The following is a 19,863-nucleotide window of genomic DNA, read 5'->3' on the forward strand; positions in this document are numbered from 1 at the left end:
GGGGGATGGATGAGGTTGAGCTCAGTGCCCCGGTCTCCTCCCCAGCTGCACAGCCGACTCAGGACTGCACCCTCACAGAGTTTTAGAAAAGCGTGCCTTTTCCTAATTCTCACAAGAGTCCTTAAAGGCTGGTAAACAGCCCGGTAAACAGCCCAGGGTAAGTGGGTAGGGTTGGGGTTAGCAATCCTCCTACCCCTAAATTAGCCAAGGGGGCACTAAGAGGTAGAGCCTAGCTGAACCTCAAGCATGGTGACACTCATCAGTGACCACGCCAAGCAGAAGGCCCCAGCCCAGGCGGATGAAGACCGTTGCTACTGAAGCATTACTGTGCCCCAGGTCTGAGCTGGGGAACAAGGATGGCCATTTGGGGGTCACTTTTTCAGAAAAGGGATTTTTTTCCTGGTTCCTTGTCACTGACTTCATCCCCAACTGCAAAATGAAGCAAAACATCCACAGATGACTTTCACATCAACTCCTGGGCAGATGTTCCCAGAAAGAGAGATTCATGATTTCATATTTCACCTTCTGTTGTTCTCTGAGCCCTCACTTTGGTTTGAGGAGGAGAGAGGCTAGCTGAAGAGTATGAAAAAGAGCACTATATACTCCGCAGCTGCCTCATGCCACTGCCTGCCAGGGACTCCTTGAGCCAGAGTCTTCCCTCCTATCCCACGTATGATATTTTATCAAGTGGGGAAATGGAAGGTCCTGAACTAGGGACAGGTCTCCAGATGCCAGTGCTACTCTGGGGTGGAGGGATGCTATACCTGTTTTGATGGTAAGGATCAGTGGTTTTCCCCCAGATAAGTTGGCAAAAACTACTCATGCAAACTTCAGGCACAGCTACATTTGTCTTCTCTTTCTTCTCTCCTCCCATCCTCATTAACATCACTGTACCCAGCGCATCACTACGCACACATCCCAGTCTTGGTTTTAAGCCTGCCTTCTCCTTGGGAAGTACAGTATGTAAGAATTCTCTTCATTCAGTTCAGAAAGAACTTGCCACTTCCTAAGGGTGAACACTTGTGGTTGGGTCCTGATCACACGTGAGTGACTCATAGCTGCCGAGTGGCTTTGGGGAAGAAATGGTGGCAGGCCCAAGTGCTGAGTCACAATGGACCCAAATGACTTAGGATGATAGCTGGAGGAGCCAAGAAGCCACATCTTACCCTGAGGATCATGTATGTGGATGGAGCAAGAACAGAATTACCAGCTTCTGGGGCAGGGAAGCCAGTGACAAAATTCAGGCTTCAAGCCATCCATCTGCTCCCTATGGTTAATATTTTGGTATGAAAGACAATTAAAGAAAGGCCACAGATCAGCTAGGAAAAGAGATGAAGGCTTGTTCATTCCTACAGGTAAACTTCAACATATTCTGCAGTGATTGATGGTGACACAATAGAAAGATTCCCTGAATCAAAAGGACTAAGACAGGTTAACAGGTGGCTCTGAGATGAAGTCTCACTGATGATCATTCATTTGCTTTAGAACAGTATACTACAGTTCTTTCAAAAGAACTGTAATATACTGTTCTTTTGTTTCTTCCAGATTTGGGTCTCTTAAAAGAGATACAGTAGGTTGGATAGATTTTTTTTCTATCCCTAAGAACTTTCAACAGCGAAAAACTTGGTTCTCTTGCAGTATCAACAACAGTGCAGAACACTTGGCCTTGACTTTGAGATCTGGGAATATGAACAGTTTGCTTAGTAGGTTTCTTCCTTATCTAAAATGTTGATATACTTGAAAAAAAAAAAATAAAACAGAGACAGGAGTGTGTAAGTAAAGGGCAATCAGTATTAAAAGGCCGATTCCAAGCAGCTTCCTTCATGCAAAGGGGGAAATCCAACCTGAGTCGAATACGTCAGGTGGCTGCCTAAGTGTCAGAGTCTGTTCATCTCTGCCTATGACATGAGTGCGAGCAGGCTCTTTACTTCCAGGTATGGCGTTTTCCCCTGACACCTGCCCTTCAACACAAAAGGCATGCACAAGAGATACAGAGGGGGTGCTTCAAAATCACTCGTCTGGGTCACATGCAAAGTAATCCATTAGTTCCTCTGTATCCCCACATCCCAGCCAACTTCCACCAAGGTTGCCGATATACAGTGTGAAATCGTACATACAGCCCCAAGCTTCAAGATGGTCACAGGCTCCAGAAAATACCTAAAGGTTAACTCCATAATTTTAAGAAAGGCTCAAAGAAGGACAGAAAGGGTCTTACAGGCTCAGAGAAGGAGCCCCAGTGGTGGAAACCTCAGCAGCAGCCATCAAGGGCCAGGCCCATCCCACTGTACAATACAGGAAACAGCCCAGAAATACTCCAGCCCACCAGAGGAGCTGGGTTAGCTTTCCAAGCAACTGAGGTACAAGCCCAGGTAAGAGGCTGAGAGACACCAAGTGGGTCATTCGGCTGCCACAGGCACATTCACTTTCTTTACCACTAAAATGTTCAGTATCCTTTCACTCAGCCAACTAGAATATGAAAGGCAGTTAATCAGCATGGAACTCCTACTGTGAGCCCTGTTGTGTTCAAGTTTAAGGTGAGCAGAGAATTTATCATCCAAACTGGGGCACTTTTAAGAGGGAAAGGGGATGCTATTAATAATTACACGAGGATAAGAGGCAGAAACCAGGACTGTCCTGGGTCAACTGGGGCATATCCTCAACCGACCTGAGCTATTTCAGGGGAGGAGGTGGTTACCTCAATAAATGCTAAGAGACAGAAGCCAGCAGACTCCGAGGTTGACATGGACCCCTGAGGCTGATCCCCAGGCTCCTGGCTGTGCAGGCTGTGGGGCACAAGGGCTCTGAAGTCTCTTACTAGAGAAAGAAACCACAGAGCAGACGACTTTCTTCGCGGCTGATGGGCACGTCACATGCAAAGTTCTTGGAGCTGAGGGTAGCAGGGTAGCCGTGTGGTTTTTAACTGTCATTTTAAAAGGCTCTTTCCTGACACACTGTACACATGGGCTTGGTAGCAGCCGAAACATACTGAGCCTTCCGAGCACTGGGTACCACTTACAAGGACTGCCCGGAGCTGACACTGAAGGGTCAGCCTCATCACAGGTCTCTGCAGCGATCCCTGACCTTTTTGGTACCAGGAACTAGCTTCACAGAAGACAATTTTTCCATGGACCAGGGTTGGGATGGGGGGATGGTTTCAGGATGATCCAAGTGCATTACATTTATTGTGCACTTTATTTCTATTATTATTATTACATCAACTCCATCTCAGATCATCATCAGTCATTAGATCCCAGAGGTTGGGGACTCCTGCCTAGAGAAATAACATCTATACAGAGCAGGCGAGCAATGGCTGCGGTCAGCTCCCTGGTGTCTGTGGGTGATTTCAGGGAGCTTACGTCCTTCTTTCTGTGTTCCCCCTGCGTGGTATCTTTCTACACATCCCATATCTCATGTACAAGCTGTGCCAGTAGATTCAGACCAAAACTTGGCAGTAAAAAGACCCACTCTTTGCATGATCAATGTTTTTGAGAAACAAGACAAACCCCAACCCAACTCCAGGCATGTTAAAACCACACATCTGAAAATTGGTTCTGGTCCCATGATGCTGGCCAGACACCCGCACACACATCAGAGCCTGATCCACAGTACCATACACCAGGCCGACGTTCACCCTTGGATGCAGGAAAGAGGAAAGAGGAGAAACTTACACTACTATCATCCATTCTCTCGCGCCTTTTAGATTTGTGTGTCTCATAGTCTTCCATGAGGGTCTGCATCAGATTCTTGGGCCGCTGCGATCCGGCAGCCTCTTCGGGGGCTAAGTCAGGCTGCAAGCTGGGACCTTCAGGTGTGGGGGATGGAGGAGGTCTGACTTTCTCTATTTTCCCTGAAACAAACAACACGAAGAGAACACCCTTTCTAATAAGCTTGTCTGCTCATGACAGCTTTCGGAAAGAAGAGAACACTGGCAAAAAAGCAACCTGTGACATAGAGCGTGGTACCAGAATGATGGTTAAGTGCAGGTCATTTTATTACAAGGATCCAAGTGCTTAAGGATTAATGTCACAAATGCATCCAACAAAGACCTCAAGGAAACTGGTTCTAAAGTCAGTTAGACCAAAGAGACCTGTCAAGCATTTCGCAAATATGTCAGACAGACAGACAGACAGACACATAGACAGACATTGGCTCTGGTTGTTTTGGGGACATGTATTCTATTTGAATCTTAAAGGCCCATTTCTTACAGATAAGGAAAACTGAGGCTCTGCAAAGGAAGGCTCTGCTGAGTCACCAGGAGGCTGGCGATGGTATCCAGGTCTCCTGGTTTCCTTCCCAGGCTCTTTCTCATCAGAGGTCACCGATGGACAGATGACCAGCCCGAGATTTTCGTATGGACAGCAGGGGTTGTAAAACCCCTGGGTGAGAACTAAGCCTGTTCTTCCTGGTCTTACATGGATCAGCCAGCTTCACTTTTTTACCTTACCTGCCATGGTCCTGAAAGCATTTAGGTTTGAGTTCCCAGGTCTTAAGGAATGAATGCCAACAACCGCAGGTTCCATGTTGTAGGAAAGGGGTGTGACAGACTTGGGAAAGGTGAGGTTCCAGCTTTTGAGATGCCAAACAGGAATTCTTAGGATGAGATCAGGTTCTCAGTCGCAGTGGTGTGGTGATGTCAGGCACTGCAGCCACGACTGCCTGCATCCCACCCTCTCTGGAAAAGCCTGGCCCTGACTTCTGGCCCAGGTAGGAGTGGGTTTTATTGCCAGAGCCCCAAATGCACCTCTGAGAAGTAGCTTCAGGTTCAACAGTCATGATGTTTTCAACTATGCCCCTTGTGAGAGACATAGGGACTGTAAACAAGGAATGTAGAGAAAACACACAAAATATACGGGGCTATTAAAGCACAAAAGTTTGGAAACGACCAGGGGAGGTTCAAGACCCACGTGACCCCCCTCCTGCAGACCCAGGATGAAGGCAAGCATCTTTCTTTGCCTTACTCCCCAGACTGCCTGATGTAGCCAGCCAGAATCACAAGTGAAGCCTGGGGTCTGCATCTCTATGTGGGTGGCTATAAGACTTTACCACGCAGAGCTCCTTTGATGGGAGGTGGGAAGCCCCTCAGAGTTCAGGAAGCTTGGGTTTTAATTTCTGCTCTCTCATGAACCAGCCATGAGGTTGGCTGTAGACAACCATGTTATGTTCCCACTTTAATCTTGGATTGATCACTTAGGTTCTCCAAGTTTCAACTTCCCTAGCTTGCCTGGAAAATCCCACGGACGGAGGAGCCTGGTAGGCTGCAGTGCATGGGGTCACTAAGAGTCAGACACGACTGAGCGACTTCACTTTCACTTTTCACTTTCATGCATTGGAGAAGGAAACGGCAACCCACTCCAGTGTTGTTGCCTGGAGAATCCCAGGGACAGGGGAGCCTGGTGGGCTGCCCTCTATGGGGTCGCATAGAGTCGGACACGACTGAAGCGACTTAGCAGCAGCAGCGAGGAAATGAGAATACGGGGAGACGCTGTCTTAGAAGTCTACTCTAACTCAAACATTTTGCTATTCTATCAAATATATTTGGCAAGAAGATCAACCTTTACTGGTTTTAAAAAAAAGTATATGACCAGCCCATCTGGCAATTATGTAGGAAATTTTTAATTTTTAATACATTGGCACCGTTACATTAGTAACTTAATGAAACTCATTGCTTTGATCTCAATTACCCAGATCATTGGTAAAAAGTCTTTTGATATTAACAGTAAGGGTACAAATATTTGAAGGTCTTGAAATCCTCTGGAAATGGTTTCTATTTTTTATTATGAAAATTAGGAAATGCTATCATGATGCCAATGGACTTATCAATTATATTAACATTATCAAGATTTTACCACTCCTGTTTCATCTATGCTATCTACCTGTCTTCCTCCCACCACTCTGTACGAAAATATTTGAAGCAATCTCAGACCTCAGGCAATATAATTCTGGAATACTTAGTATGTATTTCTAAAAATTTTGATTGACTTTTATAATGAAGCTTTGAGAAATAATACAGCCCAGTGGCCAGCACGCAGTTCTAGAGCCAGTGTGCTTGGGTTTGAATTCATTACTTAGCAGCAAAATACCCTTGGGCAGGTTACTTGTTTCGTTTTTTTAAGTTTTTCTATCTCAGTTTCCTAATCTATAAAACTGGCACGTTGATAGAAGTACCTACCTCATACAGTTGGTACAAGAACCAAATTAATATTTATAAAGTTAATCTTTAGAACAGTAAGCATCCAGTGAGTCTAGTCATTATTTATTTGGAATCTCAAAGAATAATTATGTCTATGGAGTAAGAATGAGCAATTTTCTAGGAAATTCTGCATAAAAATTTGGCAACTCTTTTAAAACTAGAAACAGATACCAAAAGATCAGGTTGGTCACTTTCCAACTGACCTCTCAAGAGGTCCCAATCATCTCCTACTAGCCATTCCTCCAGTACTAAACTCCTAGAAAGACAGTCTGTATTCACTGCCTCAAACTTCACCCCTTCACACATTCCACAGTAGGACCCCTGACTCATAACACTTTGTTTATACTTCTGTAAAGCCTTTTTCACACCTTGACTTGTGTCATATCTGGTTGTTTAAACTCTTCTTCTCAGTTAAGCTATAAAGTCACCTGAAGATAGGAATCAGCTCAGTCTGAGGCTAAGAACTCCCCTAACTCATCTGAATATACACTCTCTAGGGCAGGACCTTGTCTGCCCTGGTCACTGCAGGATCCCAGCACCAACTGTGGCATCTGGCACAGGCAGGAGTTCATGGCTGTTGAATGAACCAGTAAGTCCACTGAAATACACATAGCAGCCACTAATTAAATAACTTGTGGACTGGGACAGAATTCCCAATACAGAATCTGAGCAAAGAGTTTAAATGTCTTCACCAAAGCACATGAAATAAAACGATTGTGGTCTACAGAACCATAGACACGAACAGCTTTGGAGTAACAGCAAACACATTTATACAGCATTTCAATGATAGGTTTCTTCATGTCATTTGACCCTTAAAACAACCCTGGGATGTAGTAATCAGGGCGGATGTCATGACATCTCTGAACAGTTTAGACCCTGGAGGCTCAGATGCTTAACATCAGTCCAAATTATATTAGCTAGCAACAGTCAAGGTTAGGTCTGGAATCCAAATTGTGTCAACTGTTGCTAAACTATGTAATTGGGTGTGTGCTGAAAGAGAATAACAGAAGGTGAAAAGTTACTACAGAGAAGTGGTCAGCTATTAAACATTAAAGCCATTTCCTGCTCCTCCGTCCATGGGACTTTCCAGGCAAGAGTACTGGAGTGGGGTGCCATTGCCTTCCCCGGTTTATTTCTTAGTACTCCAGCAAATCCATCCCTGAAGCCAGTTTTACCAGTTACGACCACTAGAGGTCACATGGGTAATAGGAACCAAAGACTGCCTTAGCAGGTCTGCAGTGGCAGCTTCCAGAGAAGGTGGCGGGGACGCCTGGGAGACAACAGGTTTCAGATAACCAGGCTTACGTTTGAGCCTCAGGAGAAGCAGTCACAGATCCCCAGAGAAAGGAGACACTGCACCCCACCCCCAGACCTCTGGTCTGGTTGATATCGGGGGAAGTCAGCTTGCTGGGGCTTCTCTGCTGTGATCTCCAACCACCCTGCCTCCAGTATGGTTCCAACTAAGCCTGGAATTCTCACCCCATCTTAGGAATCACACAGGTCATCAAAAACCTAGTTTGCAGCTCAATCAAGTTTTCCCCTTGATTTGTTGTCGTTCAGTTGCTAAGTCATGTCCGACTCTCTGGGACCCCATGGACTGTAGTAAACCAGGCTCCTCTGTTCATAGGGTTCTCCAGGCAACAATACTACAATGGGTTGCCATTTCCTTCAGGGGATCTTCCCAGACCAGGGATCGAACCCATGCCTCCTGCACTGGCAGGAGATTACCACTGAGCCACCAGGAAAGTCCCTTTTCCCCTTGATCAGGATGGTGAAAAATGTCTCATGCTCATCCCCCAGCAGTAGACACTGTAGACACCACCGTTTGGGCCTCATGACACAAACAAGTAAGCAAGTGATGCAAGTAATTTGCGGTACAGGCCCGAGAGGTCTCTCTCATCCTGTCTACAGCCCTGGGGGGCCTCTTGAAATTCCCTGGCCCTTAGGACACAATTCATCAGGATCTTCAAACAGTGATGGTTATCTCTGGTGTTTGCTGGCATGAACCCAGATTCCGCTACCCTCAGGTTCCATCTCCACTTGTCTCACCAAAACTGGTTCTCAGTCTGTTCAGCTGGGAAGGACTGAACAGCTGACAGTAGCTGGAAGTGTCCTCTATTTCAATGATAAACATCCTGTTATCTAGTTTCGTACCTGGGCAGAATACTCTACAAAACATTTCCCTTAAAGGAGCCAGTTGGCATCCCTGGGGTGTCATGTAGACCTCAGGGCAGACCTGTGTTGGTCTTGGCCAAGAGCTGCTACCTGACATTTACAGAGCAGGGGTGATGTGAGTTTCACGACTGACAGGAACCAAAAGAACAAAGCTAGATTGCAATTCGGAGTGGAGGGTAGAAAATGTTCTCAAGTTTATGTCCTACATGTGATTTTGTCCAAACTATTCCATCTAGAGTGATTTTAGATTTAAGCATTTAAAGGTGTTTGAGGATAAGCAGCTTCACTTGGCAGGATGATGCCAAAGCTGTGTTTCTAAAATCATGTCCTATTACCTTAGCTTTGTAAGATAGTACTCAATGCTGCAAACAGTCAAAAAGACATTGGTCAAATAAATTTGAGACATACTCGACTAAAGAAAGTTTTAAAGATAAAACAAGATAGATTTTCTTTACCAGAGGACTTCTCCAAAGTTTTAGTGCTAATATGATTGTGAATCTCTAGTTTAAGGATGGGTGTACAGCACTTCTCAAATTTATTTAATTAGAGAACCTCATTTCATAGAAACCCTATTAACATCTCAAGTTGGGGAAATTACCAGTTTGGGAAATTACTATTCTATGCTAGTTAACCATTAACCACCAATTGTAGGCACAAGTTCAGCTAATAATTAAGTATAGGCACAAAGCTTATGTATAAGAACTTTTATTACTGTTTCTTTGTTTATAATTACATATGTGGGACAACAAAAGCATCTGACTATGGGACAAGGGTTAAATTAGTTATGGCTTATTCAGATGTTGGTGTATTATTTAGCCATAATAAATCATGTTTTAGTCTCTCAAATTTAAAGGAATAGTTACAGTCATGGAAGATACTCAAAATACATTAAGAGAAAAAGCAGATTACAAAAGCAGAAATATTGCAGGGGTTGAAGTGTGCAGGCTCTAGAGCTCGACTGCCTGGTTTAAATCCTAGCTCATTACTTATTAGCTGTGTAAAAGTTAAAAAAAAAAAGTGCACACGTGACACACAGTAAAAGCTAAATCAGGGTAAGATGAACAGTCTATCGTGGGCAGAATAAAGGCTTCCACAAGCATACCCAAGCCCTGATTTCCCAAACTTGTGAATATACTTCTTTGCATGGCAAAAGGACTTTGAAGGTGTGATTAAGTTAAGGACTTTGAGATGGAAGACTATTCTAGATTATCCAGTTTGGTGAAATGTAATCACAAGGGTCCTCATAAAAGAGATGGAGGAGGATCAGAGAGCGGGATCTGAAGATGCTATGCGGTTAACTTTGAAGATGAAGGAAGAGGTCACAAGCCAAGGAATGCAGGCAGCCTGCAGAACTGGAAAAGGGAGGGAAATGGTCCTCCCTAAGAGCCTCTAGAAGGAACACAGCCCCACCAACATCTTGACTGTACCCCAGAATGACTATATTTTAATCTGTTTGAAATGCTAAAGTCAAATACCACAGATTCTGTGGCTTTAACAGCAGAAATGATTTTCTCATCCTTCTGGAGGCTGCAAGTGTGAGATCAGCACAGGTGCCGGCATGCTCAGGTTCTAGTGACAGTATCCCCCCTATCATGCAGATGGCTAACCTTCCTGCCGTGACCACACATCTCAGTGAGAGAAGGGGCTCTCTGGTCTTTCTGCATAAGGGCACTAATACCATCATGAGTGGCCTCACCCTCATGACCTCATCTAACTCTAATTATTCACAAGGGCCCTGTCTCCAACTACCATCACATCAGAGTTTAGGCCCTCACAACTTGAGGGGGGCAAAATTCAGTCCACAGCTGACACATTTCAGATTTCTGGCCTCGAGAACTATGAGATAGTAAATGTGTGTTAAGTCACCATGTACTGTGCTGTGCTCAGTCATGTCTGACTCTCTGTGGCCCCATGGACAGTAGCCTACCAAGCTCCTCTGATCATGGAATTTTCCAGGCAAGAATACTGCAGCAAGTTGCTATTTCCTACTCCAGGGCATCTTCCAGACCCAGGGATTGAAAACCATCTCTTGCATCTCCAGCACTGGCAGGTGGCTTCTTTACCACTAGTGCTACCTGGGAAGCCCTGTTAAGTCACTATATTCGTGATTTGCTACAGCAATAGTAGACTAATACACATAGAGACCTAATGTTATCTTCCATGCATGTAAGTGCATGAGAATAATTAGACATGTAGTGGTTAGGATTAGAAATCACTTTTACCTTTATCCTTTGTTCTCTACATTTTTTCTGCAATAAGCATGAATTAATTTTAAATTATACAACAAGCCGGAATTTTTTTCCTTTAGGTATTACTACTCATGCTAAGAAGAGCAGATAAAGTTGAGGCTTTAAACTTCATGGACTAGGCAGATCCAGACTTTCTTGTGTCTCACCAGCCAGCACAGGCCCAGGGGACCCCTGGGCTAACCCCTCCTGGAGGCCTCAGAGAAGCACTGGTCTTGTCTGCGTGACATGGGAGGCAGACTGAGGAGCAGAGGGGGCAGCAGAATTTCACTCCCAATTCATAAATGCTGTCTCCCACGATGGGTGGAAGAAAAAACCAGGAACCATGAATTTGGGTTTCCTGTTTATTATAAATAGTTAAGACACGTTCTGATCCGGAGAGAGTGAGCCACGCCTTGACTTGCTTCTGGCTTTTCCAAACAAGATGGATTTCCCTGTGCTGATGGGGGAAGAGAGAAAACCCCACAGTTCCTCCCACTCAAGGGAACCGGAGTGGAGGCTGCATGTCCTGGGTACACAGGCGCTGCCTTTCCTGACGGCCCACACCCTCCCTCTTCAGGAACTAACTTCAGGACTAACTTCTATGAAGCCAAGAGGGTGGAGTCCTAAAGTTTAGAAAATTATTTCGGTCAAACATTAGCTTTCTGGCGAGTATCATATTCTATATACATGGCGTCTAATGTCTTAAAAATCAAAGATCCTTTGTTTCTCCATTTCTCAAAAGAAAAGAGAAAGCCATCACCCACTCTTACTTAAAAACCAAACCGAACAAAGACGCCCACCAAATAACATGCCTTGGCCCAAGCCTCCTTCAATGATCTCCTTTCTTCACGGAGCCTTGGGGTGCGCTTGCAAACATCTAAACGACTCGCAGATCACCAGAAAGAGAGGAGTCCACACTTAGGTTTTGCAATCCATTTCCTCCCAGTACAAGGGAATATCCTGCTTGTTGGATCCCACTGGCTTGTATAGTTCCAGCTGTGACCCACACACCCTTGCTCCTTTCATCTCCTCCTTTGAAGGCCCCAGGAGTGGGAGAATGCGATGATATGAATCTTCATACTATAAGTCTAGCTCAGAAATGAGAAATGAGAAATATCCCTACCTGCTGACACAAGTCTCAGAAACTTCCAAATATTACTACTTCAGGGTAAGGAGGGATGAGTTGGGATGAGTTGTCATTTCTCTGAACGGAGCTGGAAAAGGAAAACTGGAGAAGGAAAGAGTTTTGCATCTCCAGGGCAAATATAGTTTAAGACCAAAAAAAGAAAAAAATTTAACTAAACCAGTAAGAATGAAAATCATGGTAAGTAGTGAATCCTGGACCAAGATCTTTTGGTTAAACACATTTCTACCAACATGGTGAGCCTGGCTCTATGAAGAAGACAACCACCCCCTAAAAGAAAATATTTTCATAGTGATTTGTAATTTCATTCTCACCCAACATGCTTAATAATGGCCTTTGTTTTTTGAAATCACAGGTGACTACTGAAAGCTAATTGTGAACTCAGATGTTATGAGAGAAACTAAATCTAAGGAAATAATGATGAATACTTCTCAGGACTAGAACGCAATTTTATAAAGCAAGCTGTGCCATTTATGTCAGGCTCCCAATAGCTACTGAATAACTCTTAAGTAATTCTGCTAAAAGTTTTCTAAGTCTTTTCCTAAAACATAACAAAAACTGCAATAACAACAAAAATAATAATAACCCTAAAGGGAAGCCTTTTGTGCACTGACTCTATGAACTTATTGATGAGGCTGATGCTATTTTATTCCCATTTTACTGGTGAAGAAACTGAGATTTAGAGAAGTGAAGTAAGTAAGTTACACAGCTAACAAGAAGCGGAATCAGGATTTAACCTTTAGAGATGAATCCAGAGAAATGACTGTCACATTTAAGCACATAATTCTCCTTGCCCATCTTTAGTATGAATTTATATTTCAGTAATGAGAAATAAAAGATGGACTGAGAACACTGTGATGTCAGACGCATACAACTTTTGGGGAAACCTTGGATGTTTACCAAGGCCATGAGAAATAAAATACCATTACAGGTGATATGGATGTATTCCCCAGGGCTCTAATGGCCTGTCCTGCACACACTTCCCATAACCGTCCATGGTCCTCCACCCTGTAAGTAGTAAGTAGTTTATTCACAAAGATGAACTGGATCTGAAATACCAGTCTCCCTAGGGAAGCACATGGCAAGTCGCCATAGTTAGAAAGAAAGTGTCATATCCTGCCCTAAAAGCCAACCGTCATGACGGCTATCTTGCTCCCAGGCCTGGCTTAGATGAAATCTAGCTCACATTTCTGATGAGGCATTAATTAGAGCAGGAGTTTTACAAGAATTAGGTCCTTTGATTCATCTCTTCATTCTCAGCTCACGACTGCATATTGATTTGCATGTGACTGAGTCTGAATCTTTGGAAGCAGCTCTCCTAACTTGGAGCACAGAGTAGCCAGACTCAGGAAAAGGAGCACCACGTGGTGTCCCCAGCAAGGCAGGTGACAACCCAGACAAGCCTGGGTATACCAGAAGACCCAGCACAATCAGCGGTGACAGCAGAACCTGCTGCAGAAGGGAGTGCTGGGAAGTGTTGTTCTTTTCCAAAGTTCTATAATCCAGAACACATGATCATAGGCTTGTCACAGAACAAAGACCAGAGTCTGTGTCTTCTCAGAAGTGAGGCTGATGGGTTTAACCATGGCAGTGGCCTTTTTAAACCACTGAAGGCAATGTCCAAAAAGAACTTTGAATTCTGTAACTTGAGAAGTCCTGATTTCACCACATACCTTCATCCCTTGCCAAACTATTTTGATCTAAACTTTCTTACCAATTCCTTCCCAAATGGCATGCATTTTTTTTTTTTTTTAATGAACCTATTTGCTGGGTTCAGATACAAAAAATACAAGGAGTTTCTGGTTCAAGGCAGAAGGAACTATCTTATCTTAAAGAGCAAAAGAGAACAAAAGCAGAAAGCAGACATGGTGTTCAACAAACACTAGTAAATGAATTTGGTCAGCTCTGGCCCCACTTTGCCAGAAGTGTTCGGGCAATGGAGTGAACACGTTTTCCCCCTCATCCTCAGATTAAGAAACAGATTCCTTGCTTGAGTGCCTGTTCGTTTCAGACAATGAGCCTCTCTCTGGAGTGAATGACCGAGTTTCCTCCTGGGCATAAACATTCAGGAAGAACTCACAAGAGCAGCCAGGCTAGATGGCTGACATGGACGATGTTAGTCCCTAGGCCATCTGCTTAGATTTTGGGACAGAACCAGCAGTTTTCCCTACTGTAATTTGAAGCACTGGAATTAAGTTCTGAAAGCACAAAGGAACCATCCTAGGTCACTAGGGTAGCACTGTCTCATGGCCTCTGCAAGAAAATTCATCCAGCTAGACCACTGGGAGCAGAGGACTCCAGAGCAATCATGGCTCCAAAAAGGAGAGGGAGGAGGACCCAGAGAAAACAGGGGTTAGCCCTGAGACTGGGGAGAGGGTAGAGGGAAACTTGAATGGAGAGAGGGACTGTTACTATGCACCTCATAGACCTCAGAAGCGGACGAGCAGGTCCAGCAGAGGACAAGAAGTGTACAAAGACTATGGCCTCTGAAGTCAAACAAGCCTGAGCTTGAACCTGGCTTTTCCACTTGCTAGCAGGGTGACCTCAGGCAACTGGCCTAATCTCTCTGGGCTCTGTTACTGAAAACGGAATAATACCACAGGTTAATGATCTCTTAAGCGACAATTCCAACCCCCTCCCCGGCCCCACCCCACCCCCCAAAAAATTTTATCATAACTTCTTTGGCAACAAAACCTGATGTGAACCAGCATGAGCGTCTTCTTGGTCTTTACTGATTGCACTTAATAGAACTAACTCTTCCTAAGTTTCACAACAGAAATTGAATTTGATGACAGGTGTTGCCCTGGACCTTACTGGGTATGTTAAATACTATTACATGCATTGAACGGCTTTTCTACATACACTTTATGGCCTTTCTAACATAAGAAAAATGTGGACTATATCTGGAAAAATATGGAATATATTCTCAAGAGTTTGGATAATTTGGATTCTATCTTGGAGGGCTGTTGGGGAGACTAAATGTGAAAATGAAAAGGAGTAAACTGTGTATGAAGGAATCAGAGTAGTACTCAACGTTAAGGTCTTGGTGAGTTGTAGCTAGCATGATTAGGCTTGTGTCACCAGCGAAAGTTCAGGGAACATGTTGGTAGATATAACTGTCTGTAGGACACCACATTCAGCTTTAGAACCTTACACAAGGACTTCCCTGGAAGTCCAGTGGTTAAGGCACTTCCACTGCAGAAGACATGGGACTGACCCCTGGTTGGGGAGTTAAGATCCCATATGCCTTGTGGCATGGTCAAATAAACAAAATTGTAAAACAAAACAAAAAAAGAACCTTTACACAGTCAGCTGGGCCCCTGGAAGTGGCACAATTTGTACTTGCCAGCAGGACAGGGAAATCCTAGGCACTCCTGAAGGACAGCCCTCTCTTAGCTGGACCTGGGCGGGGGAATACTTCCATCAGTCACACACACAAGGTCTTCTACTCTGTGGAGGACTGGGGGCATCTCAAGTGAGACTCATACAAGGAGATCAAAGGAGTCAATCCTAAAGGAAATCAACCCTGAATATTCAGTGGAAGGACTGATGCTGAAGCTCCAATACTCTGGCCACCTGATGTGTACAGTCAACTCATTGGAAAAGACTCATGCTGGGAAACATTGGGAGCAGGAGAAGAGAGGGCGGCAGAGGATGAGACAGTTAGATAGCATCACCAACCCAATGGACGTGAATTTGAGCAACTCCAGGAGATAGTGATGGACAGGGAAGCCTGGAGCACTGTAGTCTATAGGGTTGCAAAGAGACATGACTTCACAACTGAACAGCAACAAGTGAGACTCAACCTAATCCAGCTGTTTATCGTGGAACGAGGCCACCAAGCTCTGCTGTGTGAATACTGTGCTGATATAAATACTTTTTTCCGCCTAGGACATTTTCTTTGTGACAGTGGAAGATAATGAAAGGAAAAGAAAAGTACCCAGTGCAAAAACTTTATAATAATATAATGATAATCACACATGCAATCTTAATTCAAACTGACCACAGAAGTAAAAAAAAACACTTGGAAATTTTATTTTTATAAGGTGTATAACTATTACATCTTTCCACATATTAAAAGACCTCAACAGACAAGTTATGGGACTCAATATTCATATCTTTGCCTTGACCGCTATCCAGAATGTTCTACTGGGCAAACTGTCTGACTTGGTAAATCAATTCAACACCTGGCATGAAAATGCAAACTAGTTCAAAAAACTATGCTAATCATCACCTAACTAACTGGGTTTCTCTGGCCTGCCAGGAACTGGGAAGTGTAATCAGGATATCTAATAATAGACACAGCGCTAAAGAGAGAACTGTCCGTTGACACCCTTCCTAATGAAAAGACATTTTGAAAAGGTCTTGATTGTAACTTGAGTACAATGTTTGGGTTTCCCTCCCAAACTCATTCCTCAAGGGTGTTTTACGGCAGTGTGGAGGTTGAGTACCTGCTGAAGAGTTTCCTTTATTCTCTAAGTACCATCCCACATCTTGGGAGCATAGCTTCTCTTATAACCCAGGGCACTCGTCAAAATGGTGGCAGGCCTTTAGACCTACGTAGAAAAGAAGCCCGTGGGACAGACTCGGGAGAGCGGAATGACTTTTAAAATCCATCAATTCCCGGATGAAGGCAGGATAGCTTTAGCGGTGTGGAGATAATCACCCCTTTGAAAAGTCCTCCCTGGCTTCCCACTGACCACAGGATGAAGTGTAAAATCTAAAACCTTTAGCATGATTCACATAGCTCTTCACCGTCTGGCTCCAAATCAACTTTCTTTTGTTTTGTTTTATATCTCTTCCTTTAACCCACCCTAACTTTATTTAAGCACCTCAAATGTGCTCTTCCTTTGGGGCCTCTCTAAGGGCCCTTCCTTGTGACTGGAACATCCTTTCCCTTTCCCTGAACAAAACTTCCACGCCTTCAGTTCAAAGCTTAGATGATAGTTTCGAGAGAAAGGAAGACTTTCGTTACCCTCCCCATAAGGTGGTCTTCCTGGCCCCATGCTAACACAGGTCTCCACGCTCCTCTGTGATGAAACAGCTATCTTTGTTGGCTGCTTCTATTACTGAACTAAGTTCCCTGATGGTGGGGACTTTATCTGCCTTTTTCATTTCTGTATGAACAAATGCCACACAAACTCTATTTAAACTCTTCTTCCTTTAAAAATCACATTACAGGGACTTTCCTACAAGTCCAGTGGTTAAGACTTCGACTTCCAATGCAGGGGGTGGGAGCTCCATCTCTGGTTGAGGAGCTAGATTCTATAGGCCTCATGGCCAACCCACCCCCGACCCGCAACACAGAAATGATATTGTAACAAATTCAAAAGACTTGAAAAATAGTCCATATTAAAAAAGAAAAAAAGCTTTAAATAAAAAAATTACATAAGAACCAATGAGATTAAATTTCCATAAAATTTCTCCTAATAATTCGTCTTTGAAAATGACTACATACTTTTGAAAACAGAATCCCATCATCCTCCAGTCTCAAAAGGGAAGAGAACCAAATGCAATAACAAGTATCTTTTCAACACCCGGGGAAATATTTGGAAAGCACTTCTCTTTCCTTATCACATTTTGGCTCTCAGTGAATTTTACTTGCCTTAAGATTTTAGGATTCCAACATGTCACCAGCCTAATTTCTACTATAGATGTTAAAAAGTGTATTTTTCATCACTTAATATCAAATTGTCACTATGAGTCATGCAGTGAACTGGCTGAATCCCCTCTAATGGCAAGAAACATAGAGTAGTAGAGTAGGGACTCGGCAACATCTCCATTCACAAAACCAAAACTGGAACCAACAGTTCTGATCCTCACCATGAATGGTCCAGTTTGGTGGCTCAGAGTGATGTGTCAGCCTCCTTCCTGATCACAAATTAAGAAGCTGGCTGGCCAAACAATAATCTGAACATTTCCAGGCATGGATAGAAAAAAACTGCCTTTTGCATTTTTTTTTGCCTTTTGCATTGCGTTTCTTTCAGTCCATGTTGTAATTCTGGGGAAGTCCTGCCATCTACTTTCAGGGCTCTAGAGATAAACATGAAGAAATGAGCTGCAAAACAGGTCATTATCATGACTGTGCTCAGTGTGACACACAGACCCAAGCAAGCTTGCAGGGATGAATTACCATTTTACTAAAGGAGCAGGAATCAACCCTGTGGGGATGGAATATGGGGGGAGGAGATTAACATTAGCATAGGCAGAAGTATAAAGAAATCAACATGGGGCTGCAGGGGGCATACCTTAGGATTCTGTCTTGTTTAAAAGTCTGGCGGGAAGCCTGACAAACCACAGCAGGTCAGGAAAGTGTTGAAATATCTTAATTTTTGTTTGTGTGCTAGAAAAATATGGAAGCAATATGGTAAGGGGTTCAGTTAAGAGGTGGAGAGGAGAAAACTGAAAATACCACTGAGCATATGCAATGTACAGAAGGTCCTAGGTAAGTGGAACAGCTGTAACTGATCAGAGCCATGGAATCTGCCTGCCATGTGAGCAGAAGTTGCTGAGGTGCCTGCAAAGACTTCCTCCATTAGTGAGACTGCAGGCTCTTATGGAGGTCCTTTACAATCACACCCTTGTGATGGTAGGCTCCCCAGACTGGGCTGAATTCAGTGGTACCAAACCTTTTTCCAGAATACCATACAGAATGCCCAACTGCATCTCTGTGCCAAGCCAGCCCACAAGAATTGGAAGTGAACTTGACAAGTAAGGACCTTTAGGGAAAGCCAGCAAGTCACCATTAAGCAGAGACCAAAAAACCTCCCCTGAAAGTCTTCTGTGCCTCACTCACTCAGTTGCCTATTACCCCGTAACTTGAAGGAATTAAGAAACATATCAGGAGAGCCACCATGCTATTCCTCTTCCTGCTCCCTCCCCTTTCCTTCCTGAACAATTTAGTCCAAAAGCCATTAGGTGGGGCTGATTGAGACAGGTTTCTGCAAGGAGCGGGGGAGGAGCCACAGTGGCCCAGAGTGGTGTGTGGGAGCCAGAGCAAGGTGGGCAGGGAGACGGGTGACCCAATATAGGGTGTTGGGGTCCAAGATGGGTGAGGAACGTGCAGGGGACAGCAGTGTCTACCTAAAAGTGATTCTGGAGTCGATGTTTGGTGAGGAAAACAGTGGATTGGTTCCACAGGGGGGAACTGATCAAATAATAGATAAATGAAGAATAATAGGAACCAGGTATCTTGTTGCCAAGGAGAAGGTTACAAATCTGCAAAGAGAGAAGATGAACCATGTGGTATTAGATTAAAATTAAAGGTATCAGGGTGAGGTCATGGTTTTCAGTAGGTAGGTAGATAGGTAGGTAAGATAGGTAGGTAGGTAGACAGATCAATTAATTGATATATCAACAGATAGACTTCTGACCATTGAGAGTGCCTGGGAGCAGTGCCTATCTAATAGCAGTGAGCACACCAAGCACCCAGATCTTGGTTTCTAAATACCACTAAAAATACCACCATTCTCCACTAACAAGAACTAATGCTCTTTATTGAAAGGGCTGATTCCAGGGTTAGGAAAGTACAAGATGAGACTGAAACATTTTGCAGCACCAGAAAGTAAAGATATGCCCAAATAATGGAGACATGTCAAAAGGGCACTAAAGTGAGCTTGAAAGGGCTCCTATGAACTATATTTGAGTAGTTAAGGATAAAAATAATAACAGAAATGGATTATAACCTACTAAATATAACAGGAATCCATGAGACCATCTATTATAGAGAGGGATGAAGATTACATACAGAGCACCAAAGTATTTCCCCACAGAATATTTGTTAATCATAAAAAGTAACTTTACTGTGTAGAAGCCTGGCAAACACTCCTTCAGTCAAGCCATCAAAATCAGTATTAAGTGAAAAAAGTTAACATCTGCCTCTGTAATGGGACAAACTGACACGATATCCTACCTGATTGAATACTGTGAGAATAAGCATCAGTTCTGTGTTATTTCTACCCAAGATGCATAACCCAGACATAATCACGTGAAAATATCTGACAAACCCAAACTGAGGGACATTCTACAAAACTGGGGGTGACTGAGCATCATGTTGGCAGCTTACTCTTACACATTTCTAAATAAAAACTATATTGGTACTTCACTAGGGGACTTTCCTTTAGCTT

General features: G+C 43.8%; 1 protein-coding gene across 6 annotated transcripts in view; it reads right to left on the reverse strand.

Annotated features, from left to right (window-relative positions):
• The window catches only part of PALM2AKAP2 (PALM2 and AKAP2 fusion), a 515,173-nt gene that overhangs the window by 10,954 nt on the left and 484,356 nt on the right, over positions 1 to 19,863 (reverse strand). For 5 of the 6 annotated variants that reach the window (XM_070375128.1, XM_070375130.1, XM_070375132.1 and 2 more), the window contains one exon: positions 3,669 to 3,847. The exons of the other annotated variant lie outside the window; for it this stretch is intronic. In XM_070375128.1, coding sequence (XP_070231229.1) covers positions 3,669 to 3,847 — 179 coding nt within the window. The remainder of the gene's footprint in view (positions 1 to 3,668; positions 3,848 to 19,863) is intronic. 6 annotated transcript variants of the gene reach the window in all.

The sequence above is a fragment of the Bos mutus genome, chromosome 8, assembly GCF_027580195.1.
Source record: "Bos mutus isolate GX-2022 chromosome 8, NWIPB_WYAK_1.1, whole genome shotgun sequence".
NCBI classification, from domain to species: domain Eukaryota; kingdom Metazoa; phylum Chordata; class Mammalia; order Artiodactyla; family Bovidae; genus Bos; species Bos mutus.